This window comes from Octodon degus, unplaced genomic scaffold, assembly GCF_000260255.1.
Source record: "Octodon degus isolate 3935 unplaced genomic scaffold, OctDeg1.0 scaffold00024, whole genome shotgun sequence".
Classification (NCBI taxonomy): Eukaryota; Metazoa; Chordata; class Mammalia; order Rodentia; family Octodontidae; genus Octodon; species Octodon degus.
Genome location: NW_004524600.1, coordinates 18,477,290 through 18,494,106, shown reverse-complemented (window position 1 = coordinate 18,494,106; position 16,817 = coordinate 18,477,290). Strand labels below are relative to the sequence as shown.

The window sequence follows — 16,817 nt, the reverse complement described above, 5'->3', positions numbered from 1 at the left end:
TCTACTGAGCCATGTCCCCGGCCCCCGTGATATTGTATTTTCCCAGCTTTCATGAGCTTTAGTGAGTTTGTCATGCAGCTAATATAAGGACCACCATCCTGGACAACTACAGTGTGCTAGTGAATATTGCTTAGTTAGCTTATGATTAAGGCAGGTGGCCAGTGCGAGGACCTGTGATACAAGTGGGGTGACCAGCCACAGTGATAAAAATTAAGAATAGACAGTGAATTAGGACTTTGCACAAAGAATGAACTTTCCTTAGGCAGCATGGGATCCAGCTTTCTAAGATCCTGAATTTTGAAGAAGTTAGTATGCCAATTAACCAGTTCTGAGATCTCAGTTTACTATAAACCCTGTGTGAAAGAACAGGACTAAAACTCCTGAGCCCCAGTTGGCCATTTTAAATCCATAGCAGCATCAAGATAAATAATCAAGCAATTTCCACACCCTACTCTCCTGTAAGTAATTCTAAACTGAGAGAGGCTGGGGATATAGCTGAGTGGCTTAGGTGCCTGCCTGGCTAGTGCAAGGTCTCGAGTTGGATTCCCGGTACTGCAAAACAATAAAAATAAAAATAAAAAATAAATCAAGAGGCCATGTGGTTCCCCATTTGGGACCCTTCTTGAACATCTGGAGCTACTCTTGTCTGCCTTCTCTTTATTGCCAATAAAACTTTCCTAACTTCCTTGTTTCTTGACCTCATTCTTCGATGTCTGTGCAACCACAAACCCAGAACACGCAGTATTACTGCACATTCCCATGCAAACATCTTTGCATTGGTCCTCTCGAATATTCACGCCTTATTTATAAAGAAGACACTGTCTCAACTTTATAGCTAAGAAAATCTCAAGTGAAAAATGCTGGACAGTTGCCAGCGTCTCCCATAGGAAGCAGGGAAACTCCAAAGCCTAGGAACTGCTTCACGAGAAGAGTTCAGCATTCTCGCTAACACTGGCAGTGGGGATTCCCTGGCACCTGACACTGCCCATCTCCTTTTTCCAGCTGCAAGCCCTCACACGCAGGCCATACCTGAGCTTCCTGGGGAACTTGGAAAGCATCCACCCTGTCGGTCAGGTACGAGGTGAGCTGTTTGTCCAGCTCCCCCAGGCTCTCCTGCAGCACCTGCAGCATGTGTTCCGCTTCCCGCAGGGCCTGCAGTTGCTTCTCCAAAGAAATCTGTTTGCTCTCTGCCTGCACACGGAAAACATTTAGTCATTAGTTGCTCAGGATGACTATAAAGAGCTGAATGTACTTTCTGGCTACTAAGAAAAGAATGCAAAGCAGTAGTTCAAAACCATCACCTTCTTTATAAATAATGTCACCAATGGTGGCCTGGAAATGTCCTTTTAATATGCTGCATACTTTGCAAATAATAATTGCTACTTCCTAGATACAATCACAAAATACAAAACTGTAACGATTTCTTACAGAACACATTAAACAGAATACAATTTGTAATTTATTACAAATGTGGAACATTTTAAGGACTCAGAAGTATCTATCAATAAAAATATAACAGGGATATATGTCAATAAACATTTTAACCTCGCTTTTTAAAAATATAAAATAAATTCTATAAGTGCACTTATGTGTTTAATCATTCACTGAATTCTTAAGTTAAATATGGTATAATATATGGTCTAAACATCAACAGTTATTACAGAGTAGGTGTTGGAAGGCCGTTAGTATCTTCCCAGCTTTCCTACTGAAAAAGTGTTCTCTATACGTATGAATGTGCGTATCAGTAACAGATATGAATTAAGAGATGATGTGTGATGTATCAACAGTTTGTGCTAACAGTTTATGCCAAATTCTGGTGGCCCTGCCACAGGCAGTGGCACATGCCTGCAATTCCAGCTACAAAGAGGCTGAGGAAGGCAGCCCTAAGGAGGTCAGCTACACAAGTCACCAACCCCATTACCAAATCAAATACAAGCAGCCAGGATCCAGCGCAGACAGAATCCTTGTCTAGCAAGTGCAAGGTCCTGGCTCCAATCCCTAAGACTGAAAAAGGTAATTCTGATGGCCCTAATATTGTGTACGATAACAAGTTATTATACTTACATAGAATTTTCATATGCTTCTTAAGGAAAATTAAATGTTTCACAAAAGAAGTAACCCTACAGATACACTCTTTTAGCCAAGTTCTGCCTGCCTTATAAATGATAGTTGCTTAGAACTCTAACCAACATCAAAGCTTCAGCCAAGCTTCCAGGCCCGGTGGTGCATGCCCAGAATCCTAGCATCCTAAGCGGCTGACACAAGGGGGCACAAGTTGAAGCCGCGTGCAGACAACTTAAAATAAAAAGTAAAAATGAGTCATGGTGGGAGAATATAGCTCCATGGAAAAAAAGCTGTGGGGCCAATCCCAGGTCCCCTAAAAAATGATGCTTTAACTACCATTAACCTGGCACAGCTGCCGCCAACCTTAGCCAGCAAGAAAGCCCCACACGGTATGGAGCATGGTGTCAGTTCCACAGCATAAATACCTCCATACACCTGCGTGTCCCGATTCTTACCAGGTGACTCAACTCCTCGTAGCGGCTATTGAAAGCCTCCAGCTTCTCACTGATTATCTCATCAAGGATCCCTCCGTCAATCAGAGTCTGGCCGAGCTCCCGGATCTGGGTCCGATTATCTGCCGGGTGGCGCAGAACTGATTCCAGAGCCTAGGCCATGGAAGGGACAAAATTAGATTTACTAAGGAAGTGTATTAGGATCCTAAAAACACCATGTTCAAAGGAAATAATTTCATTCTCTAGAGAATGACTTCCAGAACAATACCAAGAATCAGATAAATGACTAATTCACAAAATCAGCCATCATGGCATTAGAAAATTCATAAGATTGAGAAACTTGCATGATATATTATGATTTCCTCAAAATAATTTCAATAATGACCAAGCATATAAGAAACTCTAATGATATGATACAAAGCTTAACAGCAGAAAAGTACTACCCCCAAAATTTTCTCAACTATTATGTCATTAAAACCAGGTACATGTTTTTCTACACATTATTTTATATGCACATTTTTATATATTAATATAAATCTTACTAACCACATGGGCTAAATATTATTCCCATTTTACAGATTGGAAAACTGCAGCTAAGGAAGTACACAACTTGCCTGTACAGAGTCAGAGTCAGTCCTTGGCCCCAAAGCTTTTAGCACCCAAAAGTCTTTTATCCAATGGACCACCCGCCATTGCGCATACAGACCCTTACTAAGTGCATAGAACGCTTAGAAGGGTTTATCCTGAAGTTTGCTTGACAGCCATGTCTACTTTCCAGGTACCCAGAACACACACGTAATAGCCCTCATGGTCTGAAGCCACCGTTTTATAGTGAGCTTTCCATCCTTTCCAATCTCTGGGCCTCTCCCTCCTGAGACCCCCACCCTGGACCGAGGGCTCTGCAGCTCGCCAACGGCCGACCTTCAGGCCAGTCACCCACTCATCTCTGTCCTGCTGCCACATTATCTACCCTCTTTCTCTTTTTTTCTGAAGTAAGTCTTTAATTATTTTGTGATTCATTTAAAAAAACAGCTGCCAAGTTGCCACGTGCCACATGCACACTGGCACTGGCAACTGAGAAATGAAAAGCAGCAGGGACACTTCCTGGCCCCAGAAGCTCCAAGTGCAGTCTGCTAACTGGACCCGCCACCCCTGCCACAGTAGCGTGGGCCTCTTCACCAACTGCAAGTGTGTGAGGACGAGACTCAGTCACAGGAAACACCGTCTTTTCTAATGCATGAAAATAACTTTATGCAAAAGCCAGAGAGCAGCTGTCCCGACAGCACACTCGGAGCTTTGCCAAGGGCCGGGTGAAACAAACTGGAAAACCTAGAAGAGTTCCGCCATTTCTAAGAGTCATAAGTCTTCAAATAACTCAGCCTGCCCCTAGCATGAGGCCACAACTATCTGACTGTGCCTGACGACAGAAATACTTAGGCTACTGAAGAGAAGGACTTACAATGGAAACTACTGAGGAAGCAAACACACTTATCCACATAAAGCTCTGGATCCCCCAAGTTAATGCATATCTGCCCTGAATGCAACAAAAAGAACGGCCACCCAGAGCTCAGGCTCCGACCTCTAGGGCTTCGCCCACCGCATCTGTCTTCTCAGACAGGGCCTCTGTGCTCTTGATTCGCTCTTCCAAAGTGTTCAGCCAGGTTTTCTCAAGATCCAAATAATGAAGCAGCTCAATCCAGCAGGACCAGACCTCCTACGGGGCACAGAGACAACACGTGAGGTGGACGAGGAACTGTTCCTGCGCATCATAACTGTGGCGAGGCCTCATCTCTTCAGTCAATAATAATTTCACTTCAATATGCATACCAGCAGGAATTTAGAAACACTTTCACTTGGAATTTCAAATAAATGAAGTAAAACTGAATTTTCCGATAAATCACATTAGACCAATTAAGATGGATGAAGAGAAATGGGCAAAAGGCTGTCTCCCTCTCTGAAATAAATTCAAAGGACCTGATTAAATGTCAGAAATAGAACTATAATTAATGGGGAAAACATGAGGAAGAGCTTATTAGTTTTTTTTTTAATAGAAGGTAAAAATCACTCATAACTATAACACTTTTAATAATTTTGAAGGAAATTAAAAATCTCCTGGCTCAGGCTGAATTCCAGTTCTGAGCTAATTGATGTAAATGATTTGCTGTACAAACATCCCAACTTCTATCTAAATTCATGAGACCAGGCCCGTATGAGAATAGACATATTTTACCCAAAAGAGATTTAGCCATTATTCATTCCCTACTATGAATGATAGCACATACATTTATTTCTGATACATTTATAAACTTCTCTCTTTATTCTTATAAAATGGACCTATCTGACTGGCAAAGCTAGGAGAAAGGATTCAGGATGGAGCCGCCTGGATTTGCTTTTGTCTTTTTTTTTTTTAATCTCTCAACTGGGCTGTACACACTGTCATCTATGTCATGACTGAGCTCTGCTAACCAGCATAGGGGCACCAATGTTTCCTACAAAGAACCAAATAGAAAAGATTTTAGATTTTGGGGACCCCATCTGGTCTCCATCATAGATACTTCTCTGCTGTATGTGAGTGGGTGGGTAACTGCATGTATTCATTTTTTAACCTTTTAGAAATATGGGAACCACTCTTAGTTAACTAAGTATACTAGACAAGTCTCAGGTTTGATTTGAGCCCTCAACCATAACATGCTCTTGGTTTAGAGTAAAAGGAAAAGGAAGTGGGTAGCCCCCCAAATTTCTACCAGCAAAAAACACAGTGACATCTACCCCTATTTAAGATGACCTCCTTTCCTAAGGCAAAGGAGAAGACAGAGAATTGCTGGCAAGAGGTAGAACTGACCCCTAGTCAAGTGTCTTCCTTATTAACTGGTCTAAATTGCTGGATTTATCTTAGTGCAAAATAGCTTCTGCACAAACAAGAATGTGCAAATTTGGCTTACATTAGTGCCCTTGGCATTTTTTAATCATTTCAGTGTTGAACACAATATAATCACTACTTTTATGTTTCACTGAATTAAAGTTGCTATAAATTGAATTTTCAAATTCTTCAGCAAGATATAACAAAAGCCGTACTCATTTGAAAAGTACAAACTGATCTTATGAAGATTTTTATTAAAAAATTTACTTTCTAAAATGATATTTTATCTAAGGTCCACCAAAATAACAGTTTATTTAAGTTCTTTTTGTCCTTCAGGTAACTCTGTTCCTCTGAGCACCACTCAGAATCAAACACCTTCAACTCACCTCTGCAGATCCATCAAAGCAAAACAAACCAAGGAATGTGCTTACAGTGTTCTGGAATTCAGTGACTAGACCAGGCCCCACAGATCATGTCACACGGAAACCTTGACATATACACAAAAAAACTGAAGTCTGAAGGTATTAAATGACTTGCTGAAGTACTTTCAGCTGCAGAGAGATTATCTTATTCTTTTAAAATTTCTCTGGTTTTGGTCAACATATTTCCTGAAAACTATCTTCTCTTTATGAGCCAACATTTTTTAGATTTTTTTTCCCCAAAAGACAGAAGAGTGAACAGCATTAGCACAGAATCTGGATCCCACAAATTTATCATTGGGGGAGAAAAAATCATACCTCTAAGGTGTGGCACTTTCCTCGGATCCTATTACACAGAAGTTGGTAGTTCTCCAGCACGACATTCAGCTCAGACGTCAGCTCCTCGCCACCAGAGGGCACCTTGGCAGCTAATAATTTGATGTTGTCCTTTAGAATCTTCACTCTGACCTCCTTCTGTAACACGTCCTCTTTCGCCCTCTGTTCCAAGAAAGGATGAACTTGAAAAACACCGCCCTTTCTCTATATCTGATCTCTTTCTTGATTTAAAAAATAATAGTAACTAAATCAAAATTTAAACACCTAGACGATTCCAACTGCCTAACTGGAACATTATTTAGGCTATCGATATTGTAAATATTTTTTTAAAATAAAAACACAAAGTATAAAACCTCATTCATCCTAAATTCCCTTGTGCATGTCCCCAACCAGCATTTTCCTTTAATAACACCGGGGTTAACATTCAAGTTATGCTAAACTGTGTTTACTGAAATGAAATATTTTTAAATTCTGGGTCTAGGATGGGAATCTGAATGAATTCATTTTTATTGACCTCTGGAAGCCTGAACTACCAGCCAGAAATAAATGATAAATGAATCTACACAAAAATTGGGGGGCGCTATAGCAGAGGCATCCTTTGAAAAGTCCTACACATGATGTAAACACTTCTGCCCTCTAAGGGTAGAGATCTCTCCTTCCGATACTGAACAGCGCTTCAAGGAAGGCGAGGCTGCACCGGAACAATCTGATCTGGAAACAGCTGCTCCTTGACGTCAGCTCAGTGCTGAAGATGAGCGTGCTCACGTTCCCCAAAACCAAGCAGCCTTTCACCTTCGCCTGCCACTTTCTTTTCCGCTAAATGGTTTTCAGTTCCCTGGGGCAGTGCGGGATGGAGGGGATTATAAAAACATGCTGCCCATCAGCCAATCAAAGACTTCAATCTTATTTTTCTTAACTCTCAACTATAGTAATTTTAAAAACCTCAGAGAAAAATGATATTAGTGTAAAAGAAGAAATTAAATAAATGAGATAAGATCATTTAGCCTGGCATGGTAGCTTATACCTATAACCTGGGAAGGCGGAGGCAGAAGCAATGTTGTGAGTTGAGGGCCAGCTTGAACTTCATAGTAAAACTGTCTCGAAAAGAAAAACAGATGATTTAATGTAAGAAATGACCTCTAAAATATTTCATATACTGGGCTTGTGAAATAGTTCAGTGGACTAAGCACCTACTTAGCTAAGCACCTACTTAGGTAAGTGCTGGGACGTGGGCCTGATCCCTGGCACCACATGCCGCACCAGCCCCATCCCTGGGCATGCTGAGCTGGTGACTGAGTCCGAGTGTGTTGGTGCACACCTATAATCCCAGTTCTGGGGAGGCCGAAACAGGAGGATCACTACGAGTCTGAGCTGTGTAGTGAGACCCTGTACCAAATACATGAAAAATAAAATAAAATAAAAATATTTCATATAATAATAATATAAAAATCTTTCAAAAGGAACTACACTAAAAAGGTGTTTCAGCAATATTACAGCTTCAATAACAGTCTTGACACATTTACTTAGATTCTTACACAACATGCATGCATGTCATCTGATCCCTTTTTAAAAATATCTGCAGAGATTTTGGCTTTCCTTATACTCTTAGGCAAGTTAACTTTGGGGCAAAATACGCACTGTGTTGCTTAACTTCATAGAAAAAAAATAGCTTCTGAGACTCTTTCTCCTTTGGCTTGAATACTCAAGGACAATCGAAGCAGTGTTAGACATTCGGGACTGATGCCCAGTTCTTTTATTATATAAAAAAAAAGAAAGAGTGCAAGACTATAAGATTACAGGAAACATATCCCACGAATCCAACTGATAGCTTCACCCTTGACTTCTTCCTACTACTCCTCTTACCTACTCTATGGACATGCTGGGGTTCACATGTACCCCGTGTACCCGGGAAATAAGGATGATCTGCAACTGGAGAAGCCTTTGTTCCTGACCAAGAAAACATTTTTCCTTCAAACTTTTGGAAATTGATAGTGGGGATGGTTACACAGTATCATGAATAATATCTCGAAATTGTGCATTTAAAAACATACAAAAATTAAACTAAGTTAAATCCAGTTCTCTTCCACATCTACTACCAGAAGTTTCAAAATCATTCTTGGTGGTTTCCAAGGGCTCCATGCTGAGATCCCCTCCAAGGCGCTCATGAGCTCCCCCATGAAGCACGTTGACCCAGTGGACACACAGCTTCCTCTCCTTACTGAAATCACCACAGCGCCCTCCTGTCTTCTTCTTTTTAAATTTAAAAGCCTCTTGTGAAAGATTACGCAAACATATGGGTCTTCCCACCTAGGTAGAAAACTGGCTAGCTGGTGGTTGTCTGGTTAGCGGGTTGTTGGTTTCAAAAGAAAGAGAGGAAGCTTGGAGGCCTCTGGCCCCGACACCCGGGCCTCACCTTCATCTCCTCCACAGCACTCTCCAGCTCTTCCGGTGACTTGTACTCAAAGTCCCGCTCCAGGTACTCCTCTTCCGCCTGGGACATCCATTCCTGCATCTCTGCCAAGTCTTTCTTCAGGTTCGCTGACTTTTCCTGGCTTTCAGACAACCTATTTTTCTGAACAACAATCTAGAAAGGAAAAGTCATACCCCCAAACAAGTTTTAATACATAAAATGGTAAGTTCTAGTTTTTAATATTTAAAGACACATCAATGACTTTTTCCAAAGAGTCTCATGTTTTAACATTTAGGTAAAACTTTTATACAGTTTGGCCTGATACCATAGAATATGCGCAGTAAGGAAAGCAGCTTCATGACATGGCTTCTTGGGTTTGGGGGACAGCTTGGTGCTAGAACGTTGCCTCGAATGTGCAGGCCCAGAGTTTGACTCCCAGAACTGGGAAAAAACCTCTATGTGGAATCTATACATTCTGAGTACAAACTGAATCTGTACATAAATGTTATAATTTTGAAAATGCATACTTACTATTTATGTGATTACTATTTACTATTACTATTGATTACTATTTACATGATTATTATTAAGATCACAAAGAAAGCACTGTTCTACAAAATTTTGCTTTCAAAAATCTACTAAACCAGATACAAAAAAGTTACATTACAAAGCAGATACTTGTCTGAAGTCTCTGGTCCACTGCCTGAGTTAAATATTTCAGGCAGTCTGCAAGTATTTTCAGTATATTCTCGGTCCTAACCACAAACCAACCTCCACTACAGGAGGAAATGCGCTTGCTCAGGCCCAGCCCATGACCAACGTGCTGCTGCTCATGGTGAAGGTCACAGGTCTGGCCACCTTGCTACAGCTCACTTGGCTACTAAGCTGACAGTAACCAAAGGCAAGTACAGGAACAGGATGGCACTCACAGGACTAAGGGTCAGTAAGAGTTAGTGGTTTCCTGTTCCCTCCCTCCAAAGGAGAATCAGTGCTAAAAATAGAGCACTGTGGTCCCCATGGTACTCTAAAAGAAAGCACCAGCAACGCATAGTTCAGTTCTCATGCCTGGCTCATCCGTGGTTCAGCGGGTTACCTCTCTTGTCAAATGAGGTAGGTGACAGACAGACAGACGACAGAAAGATGACTGATAGATGATGGATGGATAGATGATAGATGATAGATAGACAGATAGATAGATAGATAGATAGATAGATAATAGGTATCTGGAAAGATGACTGAGATGATGGATGGATAGATGACAGATGATAGATAGATAGATAGATAGATAGATAGATAGATAGATAGATAATAGGTATCTGGAAAGATGATAATGAACAGATGATAGGCAAATAGATGATAAGACAAATGATAGGTGACTGATAGACAAAAATATAGAATGATGACAAGCAGGTACATGATGGATAGGCAGATGACTGACAGAGGATATAGATAAATGATAGATGACAGATGATAGATAGATAGAGGACTGATAAATAATAGAGAATGAGGGAGGGAGATAAATTATGGGTAGATGATAGATAATAGATTGATAGATGATCAATATAGATAGGTGATAAGTGGTAGATTATAGGTAGATGGTTAGGAGACAGATGAGAGAAAGACAGATGGACACACAGACACATAGATACAGATTCTCAGCCTCCACTTAAAGGCAATTCTATTAGCCCTTTCTGAGCAGTAATTATACTATTTTCAAGGACCAACAAAGAAAGAAAATAACAAAGACACATTGTAATGAGATTTCCAAAACAAAAATTAAAAATGAGCAAACAAATCCTCAAAAACATAATTTTTTTAATTTTATAGCATTAGTTTTTTCTTTCTTTCATTATAACATGAATGTGATGAGTCAGACTATTTCTATTTCTGTTAGTTGATTGCTTTATATGCCTATCTTTTTTTACTGACATTAAAAAAGTCCAAAATTCTTACATTCTCAGTAGCCAATGAAGCCCAACGCTTGGAACTGATTTAATAATGACTCATAACATAACACAGATGGCTCCTTCCTAAGGAGACTTAAAATTTTTCCACATTTATTCCTAAACTTTCAGTCAAAAATAAATCACAATGATTTAATTTATAATACTTGGATGGATGGATGAGTGGATGGATGAGTGGATGGATGGTTAATTACCACAATCCTTGCTCCTTCATGCCACTTTCAAACCACTTCCCTACTTACTTCCTCAAAAGTTCCAGCTCCTGCAAATATGTCATCTGATTATAGCATATATGAAGAAAAATTTGACCAGAATATCAGCTGATATCACAAAAAGATTATTTTCCTAAGTATGATAACAGCATTCATGGTACTTTTGTAGAATATCCTTGTTCTTAGGAGAAGCATAAAAAAATAAGAGTAGCATGACATGGTATTTCTGGTTCCTGTCAAAAGTATATTTACAGAAAAAAGAAAACAGAAAGAAAGAGACAGACAATGTGATAAAACATAAATAATTGGCAAATCCCAGAATTGTAATATGGGTTTTATTTCAACTGTTCTCCACATGTTCTTCACATCAGAATAAGGGAGATGAGGGAAAAGAACAACAACAAAACAAAGTTCAATGATTACAATATAATTGTTCCTATATAAACATTAGCTGAAAAGCATTGTATTGAGGGATGTGTTACTTACCTGACAGTCTGTGGAACATGCCCTTATTTCACATTTTCTCTTCTATTTTTCACTCACCCAACTCAGCTACATATAACCTCACCATCACTTCCCTCACAAAACTCAAGCAATCAGAAGGCAGCTACTGCATGTGACACTTAGCGGGTCAGTACAACAGCCTTGCCTTCCCGTGCCTTCCCTCCTCTTCCCTCCCTTTCCCTCTCTTTTCCTCCTCTCCCCTCTTTTCCCTTCCCTTCCCCCCGTTTCCTGTGGAGGAAGGGTCACAGCAATCCCGCCACTTCAGAAAGTATCTCTGGCTCTTGCACGGATTAACGTCAGCTTCTACAAGAGGCCAACACTTTCGCGTGATACGGTCTTTAATACATCTCGTTATTAAAAGCACCAAAACACCTGTCCAGACCCTCCATTTCCCGCACACACACCCTTTCTCTAGTCACTGAAGAGACACACTTCTCCAAGGTGGTCAGCCTTGTCCCTGCCGTTCATTTTCCACTTCCTCAACACTCTCCAGCACCATCCTTCCCTGTCACTCCAGGGAACACGCCTTTTTCAAGGTCATGAAGAGCCTTCATCATGTCCAGGCTAAAGCCTGATTCTCAGTACTGAAGCTGCAGCAGTGCTCGGCCTGGGGCAGTATGGAGGACGTCGTGCCCTGGCTCCTGGGTCCTCAAGCTCCTGGCAGTCCACCTGGCTTCCCGCACTTCTTCTGCTTCAAAGGCTGTGAGTGCTGAAAAGCTCCACTGCCTGCCTAAGTGCTTGTCTTAAATCTTCCTGAAGGGAAAACATCCTCTCACCCACACCTAGGTTTGCTTCTCCCCACTGCATCCTCATTATTTCAGGAAAGGGCACCAAATTTCACACAGAACGGAAGCTTTGTGGAGTCCTCAGCTGTCCTGGCTAGTTCATTTTTCTATCATACAGACCCTTATCTCTATTTTCAAAACACAGTCTGACAGTCTGAGCCTACTTACTGTTATTCATGACCTCCACCACTACCTTCCCAGTATAAATAAGGCTCATCCTCCTTCCCAGAGACTGCAGTCCGAGTGTTGGTATCCCGCCCTCCTGGAGCACACTACCCACATGAAAACCAGAGCGACCTTAAAGGATCAATCATGTCAGTGCCCTGCTCAAAACTCTCAAATGGCTTCTCACCATACTTGAAAAATAATTCAAAACTTCCTCTCCATGACCATATCCAATCCATCTCCTGTCTGCCCTCTGATAGTCCCATTTTCCAACCCACTAACTCCCCTTCTATTTCAGCTACACTGCCCTTGGTTCTTTACTGAAAGAACGTATCAAGCTCAAGCCATCTGCAGAGCTTTGAATCCCGCTCTGCCCCATGTCCATGTCCTCTTAGCTAAGCCTCTACGCTCTGTCCCTTGCTTTTCTCTGTTTTCTATTCAAATGCCCCAGTCTCCTAAAGTTGTATATGAAAGAATCCACCGAGCTCTAGTTCTTCACTAGCGCTACCTGCTAGTCTTCATCATTCATCCGCCTCACTAGAATACACACTCCTTATGAGGAGGATTTCTCTTGACCATTGCTACATCCTCAGTGCTTAGAAGGACGCCCAACAGGAGGTGTTAATGAATACTACTTATCAGTTGACTAGTAAATATTTGCTAAATTAAAACACACCAGGATAAAAGGCAAGAGAGGTAAAAGTGTAACGCTGGAGCAAAGAGAAAACCTCAATCCTAGTCAAACTGGACAGTTAATGAAGACGGAGAATGAAGAAGAGGAGGAGGAGAGAGAGGATGAGGAGGAGAAAGGGGGACAGAGGAAAAGGAGGAGGAAGGAGGGAAGAAGAAGGAGAAGGAAGAGAAAAGACTTTTCTGTTCCAACTATTCAACCATGCTGTAATTATTCTGAACTATTTTTCAAACTACACGGGTTACCAGTTGACTTTGTTCCTCCAAAGAGACTGCTATTTTCACTTCTTCAGAACTGCAGACAGTGTGGCTGAAAAGCTCACCTCCTTGCTGAATTTCTCCAGCTGCGCTTGGTAGTCAAGCGTCCTCGCTGGCACCCAGGTCTGCATCCCAGCAACTGGGCAGCTTCGAAGGTGAGTCTCTATTTCTTTCATGTTTTTCAGAGACGACTCAATTGTTTCTATTTCATTAACAAATGCCTGAACACAAAAAAATAAGCCCATGTTGAGCTCCTTCCTACAGAAGTGGATGCCATAATTACAGTTTATCTGCCTGGATCCCTGCAAAATAGTAAGAACAGCCTGCTTGGGATTTTTAACTACTTAAGAAATACTGGGCCTGAAGAAATTCATTTCACCCAGGTACTTCCTGAAGCCATCTGCTAAATTAGACTGGAAACACGTGGCTCTCAGTGGGAACCATAGCTTTTAATTAGTTTAGAGAAGGCTAATGAGTTCACTGAGTATAAATTGCATGCAGCGAACTAGCAAATTTCATTTGTTAAATATGTTTTTCTTAAAGCCTCACCATGTGGCATCGTAACAGCAATACGCGATTGGTAACCATTACACTAAAGTTGTCATCGTAACATAAGACAGCAGTGCTTCTGCATCTAAAGTTGCGTTGGTTTTCTCTGCCCCAAATTCAGTAACAATGGCCAAACATTTAAAACTGAGCGATCTGTCACTCTTTTATTAGCCATGAAGTCAAAACAGACTCACTTTATCTAGTTTTAATGTCATGTCATATTCTTACTATTTTAATAAGGGCAGCTATAACAGAGAAAAAGAAGACAATGTTACTGCTCCTAGCAGGTTTGCGAACTCACGCAGCAGTGGTCCAGCTGCCTCTGCAGGCCAGCGTCGTCGCCCTGGTCGGCCTGCTCTTCCATTAGGAAGCCTTTCACGTCACCCAGCCACTTCTCGATGACTTTTGAGTCGGCCTAAATCGAACACAATAACAGAAGTGGATATTATTCAGTGCCCTTCAGCCCACCACAGTTCAAGATCTATCACTAGTGAGGGGAAAGCAGTGGTACAAATCTTTGACAGCATCATTTTCATTTATTTTATTTCTTTGTTTAACCTTCCAGCTCTGAGAATTTTTTTTTCTACTCGAGATTAAAATCTTTTAAGAGATGGCCGTTCAGTCATCATTCTAAGAAATCTCTAAACCCTTTCCATTGAATTAAACCATTCTGCTTAAATGCAAGCAACAACTTTGATTCAAAATTCAAATTACAGAGAAAAAATACTTTTCTAGGTATAATCGGTTAAAAAATCTTTTGCTCACATATAACTTGGAAGATTTTTTTTTCCTACCGTTAGCTACTCAGAGTAGAAATAAAGAGATCACATAATGAAAGGAAGATGACAGTTTTTCCTCAGTTCTGCTGTTGGATGCCTTCTTTTCTAGAACCTAGAAGGGTGTGGTATCAAGTGTAGAGCACCTGCCTAGCACAAAGCCCCAGTTTCGGTCTGTCTCCCCGGAGACAGACAGATGGAGGACAGACAGACAGACAGACAGACAGACAGACAGACAGACACAGGGAGAGAGTCTGCAACTGGATTTTAAAGAAAGCAAAGTAAATCAACGTGAAGTCGTAATGCAGTGGTCACTGTTTTGAGCCTCGACCTCCCATTTCATCCCTGGTCTGTCTGCCTTGCTTCAGTCATTTCCTTAGTGTTCAGCTATCTGTATCCTTGTACTTTCTTTAAAGCTGTACTTTCTGTGTGTTCCTAAACTGGAAATAAATTTACTAGCCTGTTCAACATAACCCACTCCATCTGCACGCAGGTACCGTACATCTCTAGAGTCTTCTAAGAGCTAACTCCCATCTCCTTGAAGGGTGCCTCTAGAAAACACTGAGTATTGCTACTCGCAATGCAGATGTGTTGCACTAACTGGCTTTCTATCTACCGCTTATAAGGTTCTAAGAGATTATCCCAAATACTTTGCTAAAGTCAGGACTTGCCAAGAAAGATAGCACGTGAAAATGATTTGAACTCTCTGAGTGTGTGTGCCATTTGAAGTGTGAACTGTAGCACTCTGTGTATCTGACAGTCTATTATTCTCAATCTGAAGAAGGGAGACAGAAGAGAGAGAGAGAGAGAGAGAGAGAGAGAGAGAGAGAGAGAGAGAGAGAGAGAGAGAGGAGAGAGAGGAGATACAGAGAGAAAGAGAGAGAGAAAGACAGAGACAGAGACACAGACACAGACACAGACAGACTGACTTAAAGAAATGGGCTTGGGCGAGGCGTTTTAGGGGTGCTTCTTGACGCCTTGTGGCCGCCCATTCTTTCCCACACACCCGTGAAATCTTCACTGGTCTTTCGTCTCACAGCTCTGCCGGGAGCTAACATCCGGCTTCCCTCAAGTCCACAGCTTTCAGCAATTACTGCTTCTCCGTATCTACGGCACTCATCCTTCTCCATCTGTCTAAGTCCTTTCTCAAACACTCACACTGTGACCCAGAGTTCATGGTAAAAAGCCCCGCCGCTACTTGGGATGCCGACGGACGCATCTGCAGGAGCAGAGTGCTTTCTCAGGTGCGACACAGCGCAGGCTCCAACGCGCTTCGCTAACGATGGCCCCTCACTGTGTCCACTGCAGGGCCAGGGTCTGAGCAAGACGAAAGCGCAAGCACCTCGGCGGCTCGGCCTCTTCTGCCGGCTGCAGCAGCCGTGGCGCTGCCCAGCCACTTCTGCGCCCTGTCTTCACGCACAGCTGTGAAAGCTCTGTCGGTCACCTGTGCACTTCGCCCAGGCTTCTTTCCCCTCCATACCAGAGCCCGTCTGTCCCTCTTCACAGCGGCACATGCACTCTCTACAGCTGGGACATTAATTAAATGTAGTTTTGAAACAGTAAAAGTGATAGCTTCATTTGCCAATTTTCAGAATTTCTATGAAAGCATTTCACTTCCAGGAGGTTTTGGAATCACAACAAGCTTGACTAACATATGCAGCCGTAACTACTGTCACTGCGAGTGACAAGCTTTACAGCACCCCCCTGCTCCTCCTCCTTTCCTTCTGTCCAACACACACTCTCACAATTCCTATACACCTGCTCCTTCTCCTGCTCTCACACGTGGACACAGGAAGAAAGAGAAAGACAGCAGCAGATGGGGCCAGCCACACGCAACCGGCCATCCCAGCAGTGGCAAAAGCAACAGAGGAGACTCTGAAAAGCCACAGTTTCGCTACAAAAATTATGCACATGAATCTGACCTCGCTAAGTGCTAAGAAAGGCTGTGTGAATCCTGAAAGGGAAGCCTAGGCCACCCGGCACAGGGCCCGACAGGCCACTGGCTTTGGGACATCACTTTTTGTTCACTCAGTCAAAGTAGCTCACGTGTCAAAGAGAAAACATGCCAACACCGCTTGGTTGTGCTGGAAATCTGCATTAAGACAGGACAGAGATGGCCCCCGGGAAGCATGCAGTGAATGGCAAGATTTACAAAACTGACTGCTTTACTACTACTGAGATGGACCTCACGGAAAGATTTATCACTTCTAAGTTTTTCGAGCCCATGCCCCGTTAGAGACACTACAGGATGAGCGGCCAGAACCGGGATGGTTGCACGAGATCAGTTTGATCAGGGGAACTGCTGCCAATATGAACGCTTGTTCTCTCTTGAACTGTTCAAGGGAAATTGGTTCAAAGTGACTATGAGGGGCC

The 16,817-nt window shown here is 42.1% G+C and overlaps 1 protein-coding gene across 1 annotated transcript in view; it reads right to left on the bottom strand.

Annotated features, from left to right (window-relative positions):
• The window catches only part of Utrn (utrophin), a 522,813-nt gene that overhangs the window by 324,749 nt on the left and 181,247 nt on the right, over positions 1 to 16,817 (bottom strand). Inside the window, exons 23-29 of the mRNA XM_023712207.1 lie at positions 13,970 to 14,083; positions 13,185 to 13,340; positions 8,545 to 8,715; positions 6,114 to 6,293; positions 4,096 to 4,230; positions 2,520 to 2,669; positions 1,030 to 1,191 (exon numbers count right to left, since the gene is read on the bottom strand). Coding sequence (XP_023567975.1) covers positions 1,030 to 1,191; positions 2,520 to 2,669; positions 4,096 to 4,230; positions 6,114 to 6,293; positions 8,545 to 8,715; positions 13,185 to 13,340; positions 13,970 to 14,083 — 1,068 coding nt within the window. The remainder of the gene's footprint in view (positions 1 to 1,029; positions 1,192 to 2,519; positions 2,670 to 4,095; positions 4,231 to 6,113; positions 6,294 to 8,544; positions 8,716 to 13,184; positions 13,341 to 13,969; positions 14,084 to 16,817) is intronic.